The sequence below is a fragment of the Emys orbicularis genome, chromosome 9 (assembly GCF_028017835.1).
Source record: "Emys orbicularis isolate rEmyOrb1 chromosome 9, rEmyOrb1.hap1, whole genome shotgun sequence".
NCBI lineage: Eukaryota > Metazoa > Chordata > Testudines > Emydidae > Emys > Emys orbicularis.
This window is the reverse complement of record NC_088691.1, coordinates 101,973,145-101,996,647: the sequence shown is the minus strand read 5'-3', so window position 1 is coordinate 101,996,647 and position 23,503 is coordinate 101,973,145. Positions and strand designations below refer to the sequence as shown.

The window sequence follows — 23,503 nt, the reverse complement described above, 5'->3', positions numbered from 1 at the left end:
CTTCAAATATACCAGCATACATGTTACCAAAAATTGGGTCAGAGGGGCAAGGGAAGGAAACTTCTGATAACTTTGGAGATCAGGGGAAGCCATTCATGACTATCACTGAAACGTGACCATCCATGTTCAGCTGATCAAGATGTCTTTGTACTCAGACCACCCTGTGTTCTGACTGGTTGAATCCTCTGCAAGGGCTTTATTACAACCTTACAATATATCAATTTTCTGCTTTTACGATATGAAGTTTTGCATTGTGGATTTAGGAAAAGCTCCCTTCCCACTCTCATCCCTGGGAGTGGTGAGGAATACCACATTTTTTGCTCCTCTGAATAATGTTTTTGGGCACATTCAATGCCATGCTTAGTTGCTAATTGATTTATCTGTTTCCAGGAGACTAGCATCTCTAGGAACTAATGAGATAATAGTTCAAATGGACCAGGCCCTTTGGATGATAAAGTTAAAGAGCCTGTTCTGTGCTGTTTCTGTTCTGGCCCCATGTTTCAGTAAAGACTCAAAATCCTTAGCTGCATGAACTGTTAGTTCCTCTGAAAACCTCTAAAGAAAAACAAACTGGTGAGTAAAACTAATAAAATATCAGCCATTTTGTTCTGTTGAGAATCTTTTTTTGCTATCCTCGTAGACTCTCTTAAATCTTTTTTTTTAAAAGGTTTTGTTTATTGCTCGTAACATGAGCCAGTTTGAGACGTGGAGACTGAAGTCTTTTATCCACAGAATAGATACCAAAGCAGTAAAATCTTCCCTGACCGTGTCTTCTGGAAATTTGTCTCCACCCTACCCTAGTGGGGTCAGCTGCTGGACTGGGCCCATTCAGTCTCTGGCCTTTCTAGTAAGATAGTCAACAAAGAGGCGCCAGTTGTGTTGGTGTGTTTTGGCATATGGACACTGGTTCACCAAGATCTGAGCTTCATTTTCCACATAGGAGCCATTGAGCAGCCATTAGATGGTAATAAGCCCAAGCCATAGATTCATCACTGGTGTTCTAGAGCTGGAAGGTTCTGTATTGCAGTACTTATTCTTTGAGTCCACTTGGCAGGTGACACAGGAACAATTTTCAACTATCTGCCATGACCCAAATAAGATTTCAGTGATTTCCTTTTTACTAATGGTGTAAAGCAGCATAAGGAAGTTAACTCTTGTAGGAGAAATGCTAAACCCTGGATTTAGGCCTAGAGAGGTAAAGAGCTTACCAGTTCACTTTAAAATACTTGAGTAATTTTTTTCCTACAGGGATTTGGTAGGGATAGAGACTGAAGTCTGTGGGAAAGTTTGTGATGTGCAGTGCTTAATTTGTGCCAGGGCTTGCCAGGCTTGGCGATTCATAGCCCTGGCACCTTTGGGCTTGCCACGTCAGCTATGAAAGTAAAAGAAATTGCTTGAGCCCCAGCATATCTTTCATTACAAATTACACAAAGGAGGTGTGGCTACATATGAAAACATAAGTTGCTGGCATTGAAAGCTGTCTTGTGTTCGGTTCATGGGGGAAACTTCGTAAGAAAACTGTATCAGATGTTGACAAAGATATGCTAGCATGGCCAGATTCTGTATTGATGAAGTGAAAAGCTTTGGACTGCAGAAGAAATGTGTTATGCTGCACTGAAGTCTTGGTTTGCATTTAACGGATGTGTCCTTGAGTAAGCATGCATTTAAGAGGGCTCCATGGTTTTATTAAATGGTTTTACTTGATAAGGTATGTATTAATTCAGCAGATTTGTTCCAATAGTGGGCAAGGATGTGGCTTCCTTTGGGATGTTTATTCTTTTAACTGGTTTGTTAAAGCAACATCTGCCAGTGACAATTTTTTTAAATGGTCAGGCTATACAAGACAAAACTTTAATTTGTTTAAAAAAAGGTTTCTGTCATTTGCTTGTGCAAAAGCCATGTTCATATTTGTTAGAAACAAAAGGAAGGAACCCAGATAATTCAATTTAAGCATAAATATTTAATGTCTTTCTAAAATATATGTTCTAGTTTAATCACACATTACAGGGCTCAGTGCAGGAATTACTGGGTGAAATTCAATGTATAGCCTGTGTTGTGCTGGAGATCAGATTATATGATCATAATGGTCCCTTCTGGCCTTAAAATCGATCAAGTATATCTGTTTTCAGATTTTCCCCCTCTAAAAGCTGTAAGTGCAAAATTGAATCCTCGTTGAGGTTTCTACCCACTGAATCTGAAGATCTTATCCTGGTGTGTCATGTTTATTCCATGTATAAGTTTTAGACTAGATACAAGTCTGGTTGTTACTCGTTAGTAGGGTTGCCATATTTAAACAGTGAAAAAAGAGGACACTCCACAGGGCCCCGGCTCCACCCCTTCCCCGCCCCGGCCCCGCCCCAACTCCGCACCCTCCCCTGAGCACCCCGCATTCCCCCTCCTCCCTCCCGCCTGCTGCTGTGCTGGGGAAGTTGCTTCGGCCCCCGCCGCCGTGGAGTGCGGCGGGAGCTGGGAAAGTTGGAACCAGGAGAGGAGGCGGCTGCGCGCTCAGATGCTGCCGCCGCCTCCGTGCCCTGGCAGATCGGGGGAGTTGTTAGTTTGGGCTTTGCTGCAGCCACTCGCACTCGGGGTCCCCTTACCATGCCTCCCTATTTTCCCGGACATGTTCGGCTTTTTGGAAATTCCTCCCAGACGGGGATTTGAGGACCAAAAAGCCGGACATGTCCGGGAAAATCCGGACGTATGGTAACCCTACTTGTTAGTCTTTTAGATTTTCATCTGATCACTTTGCAAAATGTCGTTGTGTTTTGTAAATGGCACTAAACATGGCCACCATTCTGTCCCAAATCAAAATGAGCCTGACTCTTTATGATAAATCTTAGAACAGTGGTCCCCAAACTTTTTACCTGGCGGCCCCCCTTGCCCCTGTCCGCACCCCCACCCCACCCCCTGGAGCCGGGGCTGGCAGCGGGCCCGTGGCTCCGGGAGGGGAGGGACGCAGACAGGGATCAAGGGGCTGAGGCTGGGGCCATAGTTGGGGGTGGCGGCGGGAGTAGAGCCTCGGCCGGGGGCCTCGGCCTGCAACCAGGGCCAGGAGCAGAGTTGAGTAGCAGTTCTTCCCCACTCCTTGTGGGGGCTGGCCCGGGCCCCAGCCGTGCCCCCAGAACGTCCATCCATGCTCCCCTAGAGGGGCGCGCCCCACAGTTTGGGTACTTCTGCCTTAGACTGTTGTAAGCCTGTTACCCACAGAGAGGCTGACAAGTGTTATTCATTAAGCACTGATGCTAAAACATCACAGTGCTCTTCTTTTGTCAAAGCAGTTTTATAGAACCTTGTTTCATAGTTTAGCTCATCCTCCTTCTCCAGGCTTCCACCTTTTAGCTCTTCAGAGGGTGGGAAAACGTGATAGAGACTCTACTGTGGAGCAAACTGGGTTATTGAAAAGAAATGAATGAGGAGTACTTGTGGCACCTTAGAGACTAAGAAATTTATTTGGGCATAAGCTTTCGTGGGCTAAAACCCACTTCATCGGATGCATACAGTAGGAAGATATATATACACAGAGAACATGAAACAGTGGGTGTTGCCATACCAACTATAACAGACTCATCAATTAAGGTGGACTATTATCAGCAGGAGAAAAAAACTTTTGTAGTGATAATCAGGATGGCCCATTTCCAACAGTTGACAAGAAGGTGTGAGTAACAGTCGGGGGGGGGGGGAATTAGCATGGGGAAATAGTTTTTACTTTGTGTAATGACCCATCCACTCCCAGTCTTTATTCAAGCCTAATTTAATGGTGTCCAGTTTGCAAATTAATTCCAATTCTGCAGTTTCTCGTTGGAGTCTGTTTTTGAAGTTTTTTTGTTGGAGTATTGCGACTTTTAGGTCTGCAATTGAGTGACCAGGAAGGTTGAAGTGTTCTTGACGTCTGATTTGTGTCCATTTATTCTTTTGCATAGAGACTGTCCGGTTTGGCCAATGTACATGGCAGAGGGGCATTGCTGGCACATGATGGCATATATCACATTGGTAGATGTGTAGGTGAACGAGCCCCTGATGGTGTGGCTGATACCTAATCACATCAGCAGAGTAGATATGCATGCAAATAATTCACAATTTGATTCTGTGAGGAAGCTGGTCTGTATTGAGAGCTCCAGTTACTAAGAGAGAATGCTTTCCCCCTGCATGTCTAGTAATGAGACTCAGTTTATCCAAAGAGTAAATATTTGTATCAGTTTAATTGCTAATATTTTTTCCTTACTCAGACAGGTACATTTAACTTTGCACATTTCAAGTGTCTGGAAAATATCATCAGACTTCATTACTGTTTCACATTTTGTTTTCCAACAGTGGGTTGACATACGACCACCCATGAGAGCATTTGACTACTTTAGTAATGGGCTATAGATAAAAGCATTCCAAACAATTGTCAGAAATCATCTTAATTGTTGTAGATCTGTCTGAGAGTTCTATAATAAATTGGTTTAAAGTAATCCCAAAATTTTAGTAGCAGGCTATCCTAGAACATCTAGCTCTGAGGCATTTGTCATTAAACTCAGGTTCAGAAAACTAGGTTTCACAGCATGATTAATGCATGTGGCTATTGATGCTAGCAAAATGTATAATCAGATCTTTGCCCAAAGATGTTTTTCTATACTTTGGCTTGCAGTCTGCCTGTTGAACTTTTGTTGAAGTAAAGCAAACACAAAGGTGTTAAGAACGTTAGTTCACCAGCCTAAATGTTCTGCACAGCTGAATGCTTAGGCTCATTTATTAAAGGATTTGTCATTCCCTGTCTCCACAACAGGTCGTTTTTTAAAGACACTGTCAGTGTTTGAGCTGTTATTTGAGCTAGAAGATAAGTCATTTTGTGTGGGGTTTTTTATAATTTATATAGTCCTCACACCTACTGCTAGCTTGCAAGGAAGGATCCAGCGCTGTTCCCTTAACTGACCCTGAGCTCTTCCTCCTTCTATTTACATTCTTAGTCAAGGTTGCATCTTGGAGACAGCGAGCTCCCAGCCTGGCTTGACAGAAACAAACTTAAGTTGTTCTCCTTTTGTTGGCTTTTCTTCTCAACTGTTGTCATTGCTTTTCCAAAAGAGCTGGACTGGATCATCTCTGTGCTGTCTATAGGATTCGGCGAGGGAGTCTTGGAAGCAGAATGGGATATTGCTGGAAGGGGAAGTGATCTATGTGGCTATGTAGAGGGGGCGTGCCCTTGCTCAGAATTTATGGCTTTCCCTCTGAATTATGAGAGCCAACCATCTTATCCCCATACAGCCACTTGCTGCCATTACTGTTGGATGGTTGAGAAGCCTGTCAAGATGAACTGCTTCAGCAGCATTAAAAGCAGAAATGGCAGGCAACAGCAGATGTTAGTTGGCAGTGGGAGGCAACAGAGGGGGTGGATAAGGGAGTTTTGATGAAGGTAGCAATGAGGGCTATTGGGAGAATTTGTATGGGGAAGGTTAGCAGCACAGAATAGCGGAGTAGAAGCTGTTTGGGTGTCTGTAGACAGTGGATTTGGGACCTGGTCGTGTAGTTATTTAACTATGGTCAGTGAAGTCAGTCCTATACAGAACAGAGGAAGACACGGTCGCCACTCCCAGATGTTAGGTGTACATTAAAATAAAAAAACAAATGTTGAATTGTAAATTGTCCTTTTGTTCTGGCGGCTCACCTGGCTTATTGTTTGACCTGGATGTCTTGATGGAATGCTGACCTTTTAATTACTCTAGATGTCACGTATTACTTGTGTGCAAACATTAATCCTCGCGAATCCCCCGTGAGGTAGTTTTCTATCCCCATTTTTCCAGAGAGGAAGCTGTTGCAGAAAGATGAAGTGAGTAGCCGAAGGTGACACACTGAGTCAAAATCAAAAACTAGAACCCAGGAGTTCCTGGCTCACCTCCTGGTCAAATTATTAGATACTGCTGCCTCTTAATATAAACTGGGTTAAGTTGCGTGGTGTTAAATCTGGGTTTAAAATTACAGGCATCCATACAAAGAGCAGTCGAGAATGGAAGATATCGTGAGATGTGCCTAGATAGTACAGGGATGGGCACTATAGAAATATCTAGACGGCTGCAGTGACTGAACTATGACCCAAAGTTTCCCTTCCCTCTCTTTCAGGAACACATATGTTCTAACTGCTCTCAGTATATTGCCATTATCAGAAGCCTTGTCAAGCAGGCTATATTTAAAAGATTAACCTTGACAAATGTGAGTGCAGTTTGTAGTGCTCATGAGTTCTGAACTTTGGTTGTGAAGAGAACGCTGTCTCCTTTTGAATGGAGAGAGTTCACTTCGGTAGGCTCACTTTGAAGAACTTCTGCTTTTCTACGCCTGAACTGTTAAAACAGGCAGTTCACAGTACTTTGAAGAGTTGTATATGTCTCTCAGATTAATTGAATAATAAAATAGGATCTGTAAATACAGGAGAGAAATTAATATCCCCACAACTGAGAGTGGCTTGCGTGCTGCTTCACAGGTATTAAATGTTCACAGTCCTTTCATTGCCACAGGCTCTATGGACAGGCCTAGCCGACTGCTGGCATATTTGAAATGGGCTGGGTCTGTACCATTTTTAGTCTATAGGTGGCAACTGACTGAGACAAAGTACTGAATGGATTATGGATTCTGCACTTCTCTCGCCTAGAAGCAATCTTGTGCTGCTGTTGCCACTGGTGTGTGGGTTTGAGGGACAAAGAGGACTTCTGTCTAATCCCAGCACTCTAATCATTTTAAAGAAACACTATCCGTTATCTATAAACCTTTACCGATGGGACTTGTGTGTGTCATCTGCTGTGCACCATAGAGCACTTTACAGAGGGAAGTTCACAGGGCATGCCTGTCCTTATCTAGCACCGTAGTATAGCTTAATCAGAAAGGCAGCGTGTGCAAATTATGTGGAAGGAGGATTTATTTTTTCAGTATAGTCAAGTAAAACCCCTAAGTTCTCAAACAATATAATAATCCGAGCTATTCTTTTTGTCTTTCCCTAGGACTCCTGAACAGTGTCCCAGTGTAGTTTCTTTGCTGTCAGAAAGCTACAACCCACATGTGCGTTATGGGGCTGCCATGGCGCTGGGCATCTGCTGTGCTGGCACAGGAAATAAGGTAAGGACAAAAAGCCAATGATAGCTACTCCAAGGCTCTTTCTGCTATCTTTCCTTCTACAGATACGTCCATGAAAAGTATCGCAGAAATAGAGTGTTATTTCGCACACGTGGTCTTCCAGCCAGTTGGAGTGTGTCAGCATTTCCTCAGATTCTGTGCTTTATTGCATTGAATGAAGCAATCTTTTTTTCTGGTTGTAGGAAGAGCAAGTAGATGAGGCAGAACAAAATACATTTGTTCACAATTTCCACCCTCTTAGAGTTTGTCTATAGTAAAGGGTTTTTTAACTCTAGTCCATTGCCAATTAACTTGTTGGGTTGCATGTTTGTACATGTCTGGATATGTCACAATCATTTGTTCCAAGACACAAACATTTGTGGTTTACCCCAGAGTTTGACCTTTTTTGGCTTCCATTTTTTATTTTTTAGCACTAAGGGGGAAAAACAAAATCATGTGTATTATCCTGACACTCTTTTCCATGTTTCATAATCCGCACGATAGCCACATAGCAAAGTCAAATCGCAAAAATGAAGTTTCCTCGAACATTTTGCACTTTAAATGCTTGTACATTGAGGGTTCTTTTTCTTAGGGGTGCAAGCACTATGTATAGGGTTTAGCTGTCACAGTAGGTGGGGAATAGTTAGGAAATAAAACTTTATTTACTGCTACTAAATTTTAACTGATCAGATTAGCAGATTTCAGTCTGGTGTGGTACAAGGTTTTTCTGATGGATCATAAAGGTCAAGAACTTCATCTGTGGTTTCCAGTTTTATCCCCATCTCCACACCACCACCACCACCTCTCCCCCCGCTTCCCAGCCTTTACTAAAAATCCATTCCTAGGTTCTTATCTGTTCCTGCACACTCATGAATACGACACCTATTTGAAGTGCACACAGTTATGACATTCTCTGTCTGCACTCATAAGCTGAGTTGCATGTAGCCTGAAAGCAAATTGGAAGCCATATTTTATTCCAAGTTACTGTTTTCAAATGGAATATGGCATTGAGGAACTAATGTTCATTGACATGCTGCATCTGAAAAGTTAATTTAATGGAAATGCTCTTAGTTATACAATCCACATCTGTTTTATTTCCAGATAATTTGTATGATCAAGATAATGGAACCTGTCTGGCCGAGGTTCTGTGCTTTATTTTTTTTTCTTAAATAAAGATCTGAAGCATCTGTTTATGTTACAGTGTGTCTTCTGGGGCTTATATCAGCATGTTTTAAAGGCTAAGTTAATGCATCGTAACTTGAGAGATTGGAAATGAAGTTAAGCTTTTTGTTAGGCTGAAGGGCACTTCCATCATGCATATTCTATAAATAGTATTGAACACATACAATGTTACTGTGAGGCACAAATGAATACATGTAAGAAGACACAGCACAGCCTTTTAAACGTATACTGCATGGATTCAGGAAGTTCACATGGCAAAACGTAGGTCTGATGTTGCAATGTAATACCTAGAAATGGTTCTTGGCATTAGTATTCTGGTTAAAGTCAAGTGGATTTTGTTAGTTTTCCTGATGTATTCCTAGGAAATGTCGACATTGGTGGGGACATTGCCAGTATGGAAGCCCTGCACGAGAGATAGTTAAAACAGGATGGGATCCAGTTTACAATCAGAAGATTGTAGTGCAGTAATTAAGTTGTAAAGTAACTTGATGTTTACCGTAGAGCAGGTGGAGTCCCAGGAATGTTTATGAACAAACTAGGTATTACTAACAGCTATTTGCATTCTGTGTTTCTGCATTCACATGGATGAATTCCTTTCTGAAAGACATCCCCAAAATATTGCAGAATGCCCCATAGATGCCTCTGTGGGATCTATCCCTGGAGACCTATGGACGTACAAGTAGTTATGACCCTTTTTTTTCAGTTTAGTTTTACTCTTGCTCTTGAAGAGCTCTATTGAAAATATAATTTTGATTTGTAGTAACTGTTTTTAGTAAGCAATTAGAAGAGTATTTTGAAGGATGACTTACCAAGTGGCTGAGCTCCTGTGGATAGAGATTAAAGGTGTATATGGTGCTCAGTTTTCCAACATACCAAATTGACACCTACTTTACAGAAAGGAACAAGAGCGCTGGGTATCCATAAGCAGCGTACCTACAATAGATTGTCTCTTCTGGACAGTTCTTGTTTCTTTACGTAATCCACGTGCAATGCCGAAATACTTGTTGATACATGCTTTTGAGCTTAGTGGCGCATCTATTGTATGTCACGTTGGCTTTCCACTAGTAACGGTCAAAGAATTTTCTGATCTCAAACCATGGAATCTAAAGAAAGCAATTATAAGTTCTGAAGCAGCATATTGGTCTTCAAAACATAGATCCACTGGATGTGTATATCTGTGGAGATAGCACCACTTGTATTAGAAGCAAGATATGTTCTTACTTAGAAGTAAAAGCTTTGTGGTCTAGTGGATAAAGCACAGAACTGGGAGTCAGGAGACCTATTTTGTATTACTGGCTCTGCTATTGACTCATTGTATAACCTTGGGCAAATCATTTGACACCTCTGTGCCTGTTACGCTTTGGGTAAAATGAAGGTAACATTTACTTACCTTTGTGCTCACTAGAAAGGGAAGCAGTGTATAAGGCCTGGTCCCCACTAACCCCCCACTTCGGACTAAGGTACGCAAATTCAGCTACGTTAATAACGTAGCTGAATTCGAAGTACCTTAGTCCGAACTTACCGCGGGTCCAGACGCGGCAGGGAGGCTCCCCCGTCGATGCCGCGTACTCCTCTCGCCGAGCTGGAGTACCGGCGTCGACGGCGAGCACTTCCGGGATCGATCCGGGATCGATTTATCGCGTCTAAACCAGACGCGATAAATCGATCCCAGAACATCGATTGCCTGCCGCCGGACCCTCCGGTAAGTGTAGACGTACCCTAAGTGAGGTGAGAACAAGATATATAAGTACAAAATATGATATTTTGATCATTATCAACAATAATTCTAACCTGCCAAATACTTGTCACATTTCTGCTTGCAACAAATACAGATTTTGGTTGTTCTGGCATTGTTTTGTTCAGCAAATTCCTCCAACTCCTCTAGCTTTGAGCAAAAGTCCACTAGCGTAAGTGCACATTTCTGTAAAAATTTGCCCAGATATCACAGTGATGGACAAAATATAAATAATATAGTAAACTATACCTCATTGCCACCTTGCTGATGGGCCTAATTCAATAACCCTTCATTAGACTGACTGAAACCTGCTGTTTGAAAAGTAATAAGCTTAATTTGTGTATTTGGTTTTTAGGAAGCAATTAATTTGCTTGAGCCAATGACAAATGATCCTGTGAACTACGTGCGTCAAGGAGCTCTGATTGCATCTGCCCTTATCATGATTCAACAGACTGAGATCACCTGTCCAAAGGTGAGTGATGGGTTATACATCAGCTGGTATGGTGAGAAATGGCCTAGGTGGTGGTGATGTTTCAGGGACCAGGTGTGCTAGGCCCTATACATACCCATAGTAAGAGAGGATCTGTGCCTTGAAGAGCTCATGATTGCAAGAGTGAAATTTAGAATAGTGCAGACTGTGCACTTTTGAATGGGAGATGGACGCTGACTGGCAACGGTCAGGTAAACTGTCACTGTTTTAGCTGTTGGTGTTATATAAGTAAATCTACATTTGCTCAAAAAAATTGGAAACCCTGGATAAGGGGATGAAAGCGAGATTGGAATTGCTAACGGACACACGCCTAGTATGTGTGAACATATTTTCTTCTCTTCTTTACTACAGAGATTCTTGTTATGTATTATATGTTAGATTTAGTACTGGGCAACATTTGATGTACCTGCTATCAGGGGAAGTCCTGTTATGTGCATAGTTGTAGCTCTGCTTCTGCTGTGACTTGTCCTTCAGTTTCGCTTGGAACAATTTTGCTGTCCTAAGAAGTTGCAGCAACTAAAGAGTGAACTCATTTTTTCAAAAACGAGTTTTGTCACTGTGAAGGCAAATGGGTTAATATGCACTATTAGTTTTTAAAACTAGATTGCCTGTGAATATGACAGGTAATATTATACAAACTGCTGCGTAGACTAAAAAGTTCCACATTAGCAGAATCAGACACTGACAACGTGGAGCTCCCACATTTGATCAGCCCCGAGAGGTACTGATGCAGCAGGCCTTTGCTGGTTATACTGGATACTGCTAAAACAGCGCTGCCTTGTGCATGGTAACTTTCAATGGCATTGTTTTGCAGTGTAGTTTAATTTTTGAAAAAATCATCCTTTTATTGCCCCCCCTTTTTTTTTATTGCACTTAGTTGCTGAGAAAGCAGAAGCTTTTTCCGGTAGAAACACATATTTAACCGTGGGGTCAGGGAGAATAACTAGTTCCAAGGGAAATTCCACAAAGACAAGGGTTTTTTTTTATATTTTCAAGCACTTCTGTGTGAGTCTGCTGGGGATTGTGTAGATCAGGGGTCGGCAACCTTTCAGAAGTGATGTGCCGAGTCTTCATTTATTCACTCTAATTTAAGGTTTCGCGTGCCAGTCATACATTTTAATGTTTTTAGAAGGTCTCTTTCTATAAGTCTATAATATATAACTAAACTATTGTTGTATGTAAAGTAAATGAGGTTTTTAAAATGTTTAAGAAGCTTCATTTAAAATTAAATTAAAATGCAGAGCCCCCCGGACCGGTGACCAGGACCCGGGCAGTGTGAGTGCCACTGAAAATCAGCTCGCGTGCCGCCTTTAGCACGCGTGCCATAGGTTGCCTACCTCTGGTATAGATTTTGCTGGTAGACATCACTAGTGTCCTAACACTACTATAAAAAACACTTGGGTTTCGTTTGGAAGAAACTGAAGGTGCTTTATATCACTATGGGTATGTCTACACTGCGAAATTAGGTCGAATTTATAGAAGCCGGTTTTATAGAAATCGGTTGTATACAGCCGATTGTGTGTGTCCCCACATAAAATGCTCTAAGTGCTCTAGTCGGCGGACCGCGTCCACAGTACCGAGGCTAGCGTCGACTTCCAGAGCATTGCACTATGGGTAGCTATCCCACAGTTCCCGCAGTCTCCGCCGCCCATTGGAATTCTGGGTTGAGATCCCAATGCCCGAATGATGCAAAACAGTGTCGCGGGGGGTTCTGGGTATATGTCGTCAGGCCCCTCCCCCTCCGTCAGAGCAACGGCAGACAATAGATTCGCGCCTTTTTACCTGGGTTACCTGTGCAGACAACATACCACGGCAAGCATGGAGCCCGCTCAGCTCAGCTCACCGTCACCATATGTCATCTGGGTGCCGGCAGACGTGGGACTGCATTGCTACACAGCAGCAGCAGCTAACTGCCTTTTGGCGGTAGACGGTGCAGCATGACTGGTAGCCGTGGGGCTGGCAGCCGTAGGGCTGCATTGCACCAGCCCCTTGCCTTTTGGTAGAAGATGGTATATTACGATTGGTATCCATCGTCATCGTACTGCAGTGGCTGTCGATCATGGGCACCTGGGCAGACATGCTCAGTCCTATTGAACTGTCTTGACGATGATGGCTATCAGTCGTAGTATGCTATTTTCTGCCAAGCGCCCAGTATTTTCTGCTAAGCACCCAGAAGAGGCCGAGGGCGATCTGGGTGCTGGCAGACGTGGGGCTGGCAGACGTGGGGCTGCATTGCTACACAGCAGCAGCCCCTTGCCTTTTGGTAGAAGATGGTATATTACGACTGGTATCCATCGTCATCATACTGCAGTGGCTATCAGTCATGCTGCACTGTCGGCTGCCAGCTTAAGATGTAAAAAATAGATTTGTTCTGTATTCATTAGCTTCCCCCTCCCTCCGTGAAATCAACGGCCTGCTAAACCCAGGGTTTTGAGTTCAATCTTGGGGGGGGGGGGCCATTCTGTGTGACAGTTGTTTGTGTTTCTCCCTAATGCACAGCCACCTTTGTTGATTTTAATTCCCTGTACCTGTACGCCATGTCGTCACTCGCCCCTCCCTCCCTCCTTCCCCTGGTCCGTCAGATACTAGTTTCGTGCCTTTTTTCAGACCAGGCGCCATAGCTAGCACTGGGATCATGGAGCCCGCTCAGATCACCGCGGCAATTATGAGCACTATGAACACCACGCGCATTGTCCTGGAGTATATGCAGAGCCAGGACTTGCCAAAGCAAAACCAGGACCAGCCGAGGAGGCGATTGCAGCGTGGTGACGAGAGTGATGAGGAAATGGACATGGACCTAGACCTCTCACAAGGCACAGGCCCCAGCAATGTGGAAATCATGGTGTTCCTGGGGCAGGTTCATGCCGTGGAACGCCGATTCTGGGCCCGGGAAACAAGCACAGACTGGTGGGACCGCATCGTGCTGCAGGTGTGGGACGATTCCCAGTGGCTGCGAAACTTTCGCATGCATAAGGGCACTTTCATGGAACTTTGTGACTTGCTTTCCCCTGCCCTGAAGCGCCAGAATACCAGGATGAGAGCAACCCTCACAGTTGAGAAGCGAGTGGCGATAGCCCTGTGGAAGCTTGCAATGCCAGACAGCTACCGGTCAGTCGGGAATCAATTTGGAGTGGGCAAATCTACTGTGGGGGCTGCTGTGATCCAAGTTGCCAGGGCAATGAAAGACCTGGTGATATCAAGGGTAGTGACTCTGGGAAACGTGCAGGCCATAGTGGATGGCTTTGCTGCAATGGGATTCCCAAACTGTGGTGGGGCGATAGACGGAACCCATATCCCTATCTTGTCACCGGAGCACCAAGCCACCGAGTACATAAACCGCAAGGGGTACTTTTCAATGCTGCTGCAAGCCCTGGTGGATCACAAGGGACGTTTCACCAACATCAACGTGGGATGGCCGGGAAAGGTACATGATGCTCGCGTCTTCAGGCACTCTGGTCTGTTTCGAAAGCTGGAGGAAGGGACTTTCTTCCCGGACCAGAAAGTAACCGTTGGGGATGTTGAAATGCCTATCGTGATCCTTGGGGACCCAGCCTACCCCTTAATGCCATGGCTCATGAAGCTGTACACAGGCAGCCTGGACTGTAGTCAGGACCTGTTCAACTACAGGCTGAGCAAGTGCCGAATGGTGGTGGAATGTGCATTTGGACGTTTAAAAGCGCGCTGGTGCAGCTTACTGACTCGCTCAGACCTCAGCGAAAAGAATATCCCCATTGTTATTGCTGCTTGCTGTGCGCTCCACAATATCTGTGAGAGTAAGGGGGAGACATTTATGGCGGGGTGGGAGGTTGAGGCAAATCGCCTGGCCGCTGATTACGCGCAGCCAGACACCAGGGCGGTTAGAGGAGCACAGCAGGGCGCGGTGCGCGTCAGAGAAGCTTTGAAAACGAGTTTTGTGACTGGCCAGGCTACGGTGTGAAACTTCTGTTTGTTACTCCTTGATGAACCCTCCCCCCCCCCCCCACCCGGTTCACTCTACTTCCCTGTAAGACAACCACCCCACCCTCCCCTCCCCCCTTCGAGCACCGCTTGCAGAGGCAATAAAGTCATTGTTACTTCACATTCATGCATTCTTTATTAATTCATCACACAACTGGGGGATAATTGCCAAGGTAGCCCGGGATGGGTGGGGGAGGAGGGAAGGAAAAGGACACACTGCAGTTTAAAACTTGAACTCTTATTGAAGGCCAGCCTTCTGATGCTAGGGCAATCATCTGGGGTGGAGTGACTGGGTGGCCGGAGGCCCCCCCACCGTGTTCTTGGGCGTCTGGGTTAGGAGGCAATGGGACTTGGGGAGGAGGGCTGTTGGTTACACAGGGGCTGTAGCGGCAGTTTCTGCTCCTGCTGCCTTTCCTGCAGCTCAACCATACGCTGGAGCATATCAGTTTGATGCTCCAGCAGCCGGAGCATCGACTCTTGCCTTCTGTCAGCAAGCTGACGCCACCTATCATCTTCAGCCCGCAACTTGCTCTGTTCATCCCGCGATTCAGTCCGCCACCTCTCCTCTCATTCATATTGTGCTTTTCTGTAGTCTGACATTGACTGCCTCCACGCATTCTGCTGTGCTCTGTCAGCGTGGGAGGACATCTGGAGTTCCGTGAACATATCATCCCGCGTCCTCCGTTTTCTCTTTCTAATCTTCACTAGCCTCTGTGAAGGAGAAACATTTGCAGCTGGTGGAGGAGAAGGGAGAGGTGGTTAAAAAAGACACATTTTAGAGAACAATGGGTACACTCTTTCACGTTAAATTTTGCTGTTCACATTACACAGCACATGTGCTTTCATTACAAGGTCGCATTTTTCCTCTTATATTGAGGGCCTGCCGGTTTGGTGTGAGAGATCACTCACGCAGTGCCAGGCCACAGATTTCGGCTTGCAGGCAGCCATGGTAAGACACAGTCTTTTGGCTTTTTTAACCTTCTTAACATGTGGGAATGGTTTCAAACAGTAGCGCTCTCATTTCCCATACCAAGCACCCGTTGGGTTGGCCATTTAAAATGGGTTTGCAATGTAAAAGGAGGGGCTGCGGTTTTCGGGTTAACATGCAGCACATACCCAACTAACTCCCCTCCCCCCCCACACCCAATTCTCTGGGATGATCACTTCACCCCTCCCCCCCACCGCGTGGCTAACAGCGGGGAATATTTCTGTTCAGCAGAGCAGGAACGGGCACCTCTGAATGTTCCCCCCCTTAATAAAATCGCCCCATTTCAACCAGGTGACCGTGAATGATATCACTCTCCTGAGGATAACAAAGAGCGATAAGGAATGGATGTTGTCTGCATGCCAGCAAACACCGGGACCATACGCTGCCATGCTTTGTTATGCAATGATTCCAGACTACGTGCTACTGGTCTGGCGTGGTAAAGTGTCCTACCATGGCGGACGGGATAAGGCAGCCCTCCCCAGAAACCTTTTGCAAAGGCTTTGGGAGTACATGAAGGAGAGTTTTCTGGAGATGTCCCTGGAGGATTTCCGCTCCATCCCCATACACGTTAACAGACTTTTCCAGTAGCTGTACTGGCCGCGATTGCCAGGGCAAATTAATCATTAATCATTAAACACGCTTGCTTTTATACCATGTGTAATATTTACAAAGGTACACTCACCAGAGGTCCCCTGTGCGCCCTCAGGGTCTGGGAGGATGCCTTGGGTGAGTTCGGGGGTTACTGGTTCCAGGTCCAGGGTGATAAACATATCCTGGCTGTTGAGGAAACCGGTTTCTCCGCTTCCTTGCTGCTGTGAGCTATCTACATTATCTCCATCCTCATCTTCCTCGTACCCCGAACCCGCTTCCCTGTGTGTTTCTCCAGTGAGGGAGTCATAGCACACGGTTGGGGTAGTGGTGGCTGCACCCCCTAGAATGGCATGCAGCTCCGCGTAGAAGCGGCATGTTTGCGGCTCTGCCCCGGACCTTCCGGTTGCTTCTCTGGCTTTGTGGTAGGCTTGCCTTAGCTCCTTAATTTTCACGCGGCACTGCTGTGCGTCCCTGTTATGGCCTCTGTCCTTCATGGCCTTGGAGACCTTTTCTAATATTTTGCCATTTCGTTTACTGCTACGGAGTTCAGCTAGCACTGATTCGTCTCCCCATATGGCGAGCAGATCCCGTACCTCCCGTTCTGTCCATGCTGGAGCTCTTTTGCGATCCTGGGACTCCATCACGGTTACCTGTGCTGATGAGCTCTGCGTGGTCACCTGTGCTCTCCACGCTGAGCAAACAGGAAATGAAATTCAAACGTTCGCGGGGCTTTTCCTGTCTACCTGGTCAGTGCATCTGAGTTGAGAGTGCTGTCCAGAGCGGTCACAATGAAGCACTGTGGGATAGCTCCCGGAGGCCAATAACGTCGAATTCCGTCCACACTACCCCAATTCTGACCGGCTAAGGCCGATTTTATCGCTAATCCCCTCGTCGGAGGTGGAGTAAAGAAACCGGTTTAAAGGGCCCTTTAAGTCGAAAGAAAGGGCTTCGTCGTGTGAACGTGTCCAGGCTTAATTCGATTTAACGCTGCTAAAGTCGACTTAAACTCGTAGTGTAGACCAGGCCTATTAAAATTCTGCTAGATTATTGAGTGGAAAAATAAAGTTCTAGCAAATCCCCTCATCCTCCGAGACCAAATAATATGAAGTAAATGTTTCTCTACGATGGAAATAATCTCAGGAAAGGAAAAGTTTAGATAGGATAAAGCAATCTCTAACTCTAGGGGAAGAATGGTCTAGAGGTCAGGGTTATAGCTTGGGGACTTAAGAGACCTGCTCTGCCATAGACTTCTTGTGTGATCTTGGGCAAATCATATAGCCTCTGTGTGCCTCAGTTCCCCATCCTAGGATGATAATGCTTTCCTACCTCACAGAATATTGTGAGGATCAATACATTAAAGATTGTGCAGCACTCAGATACTGTGGTGATAGGGGCCAGATAATTACCTCGGAGAGATTCTGCATATGAACTACCTACTGAGTCCATTTGTAATGCTATCAAGTTTTGAGCGGTGTTATGCAAAAGACTTCGGTGAGTATCCAAAGAAAAGTGCAGCCAGGGAAATAACTTGCAAAATTAGATGTTTTTTAGGGTTGATGAAAATTGGGAGACTTCTTTACTAAAATGGGACTGAAAACTCAGACTGTAGAGGTGCATACCCAGATGCTCTTCCCAAGGTTAACAAAACACAGTTGGTCAGGCAGATGTAGGATGAGAGGCGTAAAATTGGGGTTGAGTGGTTTATAAAACAAGCAGGGGTAACATGTGACCATTATATATTTTTTTTAAATGAAGTTCTGTTTACAAGTCGACATTTATGAATTTTCGGTTACATACTTTAGATGTAGATGGTAATTTAATTGGCCATGCATAGAGGGTGTAGTGGGGCGGCTGCCCCACTCCATGAGAAAAAGGGCTGGAACAGGCCAGAGAGGCGGCGCAGACCAGCAGCCAATCAGCAAATGCCTGTGGAGAGCCAATCAGGGCAAAGAAAGAGGCAGCCATTCAGGGCCGGGCTGGGCCCCATATAAAGGCTGCCTAGCAAAGGAGAGGGCAGGCTCTTCCTGACTAGCAAGGGAGGAGGACTGGCTCCTGAGGGAAGGAGGTAGCACCTTGGACAGAGCAGTGCTGAGCAGGCTCGGGGGAGCAGAGGAGAGCTCTGGCCCAGTTACCTGCCAGGCTGCGACCCCTGCTAAAAAGGGTCGAGAAGGTGCACGGGGCCAAAGGGGAAGTGGCCCAGGGAAGATAGACGGACAAGAGGGGAGAGAAGGAGAGCACAGAGAGACTGCCGCTGGAGGGTCCCTGGGTTGGGACCCAGAGTAGTGTGTGGGCCTGGGTCCCCCCCTTGCACTGCACCTGGCCACAGAGGAGTGTGCCCAAGACAGACTGCAGCTTGCCCTGAGGTGAGAGGCTAGACTTTGGGGTTGTGGTTGGCCACTAAGGCAGGTGCAAGCCGAAGGACTGTTGTTAACCCCCGCCCCCCTCCCCCCCCCCCCCAGAAGTGGGGGAGAATGAAGTAGTGGATGCTGCCGGAGGGCAGTGTCCTGAAGCGGACGCCGCTGAGCAGGGAACAAGGTGGATCCCAAACCAGCAGAGCAGACAACGGGCGAGACACCATGCGCAGAGAGCGCTCCACAGCTGATGAGAGCTAATTCCTGGAGCAATCAGCAGGAGGCACCAGCGATGGTGAGCCCTGACCCTGTTACAGAGGGGTTGAGGATGCAAGCAGGACCAAGACACTTGAAAATAATAAGTGCTCCCTGAAATCATCAGCTAACTTATAAACAAAACCCAAAGTGGATCAGCTTCACCCTTCCTTCAAGGAAGAAGTTCAGCCAAAGGTCGCGGCAACCCTTGCTGCTAATCAGACAACTATTCTAGGAGTGCAACCAAAATTGGCCTTCATGAAAGATTAAGGTGGTTTCTCCTTATGAAACCACTGAATGACATTTAAAGGAACATTTCCTGACAGATGTAATAAATTGTGGAATGGCCTCCTAAAGGAAATGAATGGAAGCCTTACGTATTATAGGAAACTATCCTGCATTGCCAGGGAGGTGGACTAGATGTCCTAGTTTTTCATCTCTAATTTTTATGGTTCTAAGGTAATGGGAATAAGAATTCTCTGTAGTTTATCCGGATGTACTGGGGTTACATTGTCAATTAAGAATTTATTATCCTTGGAAAACGTCTTCAGTGCAGTTTACTAGTCTGTAGAGAGATTCTTTTGATCAGATGTTAAAGATCAGAGTTCAAAGGGTGGCACCAGCCTTTGGACTATTGTGGTGCATTTTATTTTGTTTGATTCTTATACTCCACTCATAGTTAGTGTGAGAGCCCCCCCATTTCTACTCAAGCAGCTAAACATGTGCCAGATGTTTGGGTAGGGTTTCAGTTAGGGTTTGCAGAGGTGGACTCGATTGAGTTGTCAAGAACCTAAAAATAAGGTCTTTTGTTAACTGTTGTGAGTACATCCAGACACTTTGTGTATAAGAGATGGAGATTTAATACATATGACATACTCTAAAACTTTTCTGCCAGTATCAGTAAGAGCCCTTCTGACTACATTTAAAAAAAAAAAAACTTGAAATGTTTCATGGGAGAAGGTAGGAATAATTTCCCAACCAGCTGTGATTGTAAGGGATTGGGCTAGAATATTATTAGTAATAAACCAATGTGACTACTATTTGAGTAGCTGTGATTTTTTTATGTGCCCCGAGATTTACATGTAGACTTGTATATACCGAGAAAAAGATGCATAGATCTTATGAATGAATGACAGTGTGGTTCATAATAGGATATACAGTTAATCTGATGGGTGAGCGATTAATCAGCTGAATTTTGCCTTAGTGTTTCAAGTCTGATTTATGAAGAGCATGCATCCTAGTGAAAGACGGGTTGCTGTGTTGGTCTATTAGGTAGGTTTAAGTGCAGGGGTAATGAAAGTGAATGTTGGTTTTAACTTTGCTAGACTGTAGAGCCAGGGTAATTTGCAGCATGGAAAAACTACTCTCGTAGTAGCTTTCTGAAAATAAGTTGTTGGTTGCTCCTAAAGGCCAATGAAATTCAAGGATGGGAAGGAGCTGAGAGACACAGGCCTGGGCTTGATTTTTTTTTTAATTTGTGTAGTTAATTCCCAGAGCTTCTGAAGTTCTGGGAGGAGACAGCCCAACAATATACCATCTTGTATAAAGTCTAAGAGCTGAAAAGTGTGTGTGTGTGTGTGTGTGTGTGTGTGTGTGTGTGTCAGTGTGGCTCCCACAGTAGGTGTGCATTCAAGACCAGAGTTTTTTTGAATAGCAGTGTCTATCAGGGTGCTCCCATATCCTAGGACATAAGGGCAGGGCAGCTGTGACCCTCCCTCAGTTCACTCATAGGTAGGCTGACCAGGTAGCAAGTGTGAAAAATCGGGATGAGGGTGGGGGGTAATAGGCGCCTTGTAGTGGACCCTCACTCACCCCGGAGGAGGGAGGCCATTCCGCCCGGTCCTGTTTGGCCAGAGTCCACAGGACAGTCTAGAGCCCACAATAGGGCTGCGCAACACACAGTCCCCGTCAGGCATGAGTCCGATCTGGGCAACTCAAGCTGCCGCCCCTTAAACCGAGTCTATAAGTGGGCTGGGGCCTGGGCTTGAGGAGGCTCAGGCAGGCCGTAACAAAACAGTCTCGGGGCTGGCTTTAGCCTGGTCGGGGCTCAGGCAGCCAGCAAACAAGCAGTCTATACGCAGCTGGGGCCTGGGCTTGTGAAGGCTAAGTCGGCCAGCAACAGTCCTAAGGGCTGGCTCCTGCTTGGGCGGGGCTCAGGCAGCCAGCAAACAAGTGTCTATGGTTATGCTGGGGCCTGAGCTTGAAGCGGCTCAGGCAGCCAGCAAACAATACAGTCTTAAAGCGGGCTGGGGCCTGGGCTTCTGGAGGTTCAGGTAACCTGCAACAAGCAGTCTCAAAGCGGCTGGCTTTAGCCTGGGCGGGGCTCAGGCAGCCAGCAAATAATCCAGTCTTAAAGCGGGCTGGGGCCTCGGCTCCTGGAGGCTCAGGCAGCCAGCAAACAATGCAGTTTCAGGTGGGTGCCTGGGGAGGGAGGCGCCTTCTCCACAGCAGGAACTTTCCAGCGCCAGGCAGGAGTTTGCCCCCCAGGGTGGGGCAGGGGGACGCGGGCCCACCCTACTCCACTGCATCCCAGCCCAGGGCCCTAGCAGGTATCCAGCCGCAACACGCCGACTCAGCCACACCCGGCCTTGCAGCCGGCGGCACTGTAGCTGTCCCTGGGCTACTTCCTGCCTCCCCAGGGGTTGGTACCTCTGGCCTCCAGGCCTCGCCTGGCTCCTCGAGGTACATGGCTGCAGGCACTCCGGGCCAGTCCTCGTCAGCGTCCAGGGCTCGGGCACAGCCAGGCGTAGGTTCCCCTCTGGGCCACTGCAGAACAGGCGGAGCATCCTCCTCCTCTGCAGGTTCTGTCCCGACAGGCTGTAGGGCCTACCTTTTATACTTCCAGCCACGCCCCGGTACTTCTGGTGAGGGGGGCGGGGTGACCTAGGCTCCACCCTCCAAGGGGAGTGTAGTGGACCCTCACTCACCCCAGAGGAGGGAGACCACTCCGCCTCACTACACACTTATATAAGACCAAGCCCTGAATATCGGGACTGTCCCTATAAAATTGGGACATCTGGTCATCCTACTCATAGCGCTTATGGCAGCAAGACGGAACATGACAAGCATCCAACCCACTAGTTCTTAGCTCGTTCTAAAATTTTTCAGAACCTTCCACAGTCTTCCAAACCACTTCTGATCTATGACCTCCATGAACTGATCCAATCTGTCTGGACCAAACTCTATTGGTCAGACCCTGCCCCTGCACCTGTTTCTCTGTACAGGGCTCCTTGTGTCAGACTGAAAATCTGTGGTTTCAAGCTTAGTCCACTGCAGAATGGACAGATCCCCCTGAAGAGAGACAGTATGTCTCTCTCTTGCCAGGGGGAATTGCATATTCCAAGCAGATGCTTGGTATGCTTGTCCTCTGCTGGAATGCATTAGATGCGAGGCTGACACTCCATCTTCTGGGTCAGTCCTTGAAGTTTTTGTCAGACCCAAGGAAATGGACTCCAGAATCCTACTAGTGGACAAGCCAGGATTGTTCAGTGTCTTGTCGAGCAGATAGGCAATGCCTAAAATTAGCATGGAGAAAAGATCTGGCACAAACATTGGCTCCAGCATTGAAACAAGCATCGCCACCTCTGGTATGGAAATCACGCCCCAAGAGGGCTGCTCTGACCACCAGTGCAGCAGCTCGAGAAGGATATCCTTGCCTTTCCGTAAAGCCAACACTGCAGAGCCTTCAGAAAGGAGTACACCAATCCCCACACAGTGTGGAGAATTGGTGAGAGGGGGCCGATGTGGACCAACCATTATCAGTACAGGGTTCTACACTTTGGACTCTCCACAGCACCAAGCGTGTTCACAAAATGCCTGGCAGCAGTGGCCACAATTTAAGACGACAAGGAATCCACATCTACCCATACCTGGCTGAAAAGGGGCAGTCCCAACAGGAGACTGAGACAGCCTTGCAATACATCCTTTTCCTGTTCTCTCAACTAGGTCTTCTGGTGAACTATGAAAAACCATTTCCTCACATTATCACAGATGATAAAGTTTATAAGAGCTTTAATCAGCTAAAGATCGGCAAGAGTCTACCTGCCAGAGGACAGGTTCCAATCCCTCCAGTGAGTGGTAAAAGAGCTGTGGGCTAGTCCAACAACAGTAAGTAGGTGCCTGTGACATTTAGGCCACATGTCGGCATGCACATACATGATGCTGCTTGCCAGACTTCACCTACGACCTTTACAACTGTGGCTCCCCTGGCAGATGTCTCATGAACAGGAGGATCAGTCTTGCCTCAAGTCCCACGAGAGCTCACTTGGTGGCTAGACTTGGTAATTGAGAAAGGGGTGCCATTCTCTGTTCTCTTCACAACAATGACTCTTATCACAGATGCATCAAGAAGAGGCTGGGGCACCCACCTGACCTATCTGCAAATGCAAGGCACATGGTCTTGAGACAATCTGAAACTTCAAAAGTACATCCTGGAGTCAAGGACTATCAGATTGGCCTGTATAACGTTCCTACTGTTCCACGCTAAGGTGGTCTCAGGATTCCACCTAAGCCAATTGATTATTTTAACAGTCTTCTTTCTGAAGCTGCGCACACTGGGAGAAAAGCAGCTTTTGACATCTCCAAAGCTTTGTCCTATTAGTTCAACAGAAACAAACTTTCAGGCGGTCTCCCTGCCTCTCCGTGGCCATAGCCTGACCTCTTGATGTCCATGATATCTTGTTACAGAGACTCTCACTGCGTGAACCACTTACCATTTCCACTTGCTATTATTTGGCTGGTGAGTCTCTCCCTGTGAAATCAAGGCACACTCTACCAGTGCACTGGCAGCATCTTCCACCTGTTTCAAAATGTGCCAGTCTCTGAGAGCCTCAAGGCAGCCATGTGGAGCAGCCCTCTTCTTTTGTTAAACATTA

General features: G+C 46.3%; 1 protein-coding gene across 1 annotated transcript in view; it reads left to right on the top strand.

Moving 5' to 3' along the window:
* PSMD1 (proteasome 26S subunit, non-ATPase 1) overlaps positions 1-23,503 on the top strand; it is a 128,760-nt gene that overhangs the window by 69,546 nt on the left and 35,711 nt on the right. The window contains exons 17-18 of the mRNA XM_065411440.1: positions 6,969-7,083; positions 10,353-10,469. Coding sequence (XP_065267512.1) covers positions 6,969-7,083; positions 10,353-10,469 — 232 coding nt within the window. The remainder of the gene's footprint in view (positions 1-6,968; positions 7,084-10,352; positions 10,470-23,503) is intronic.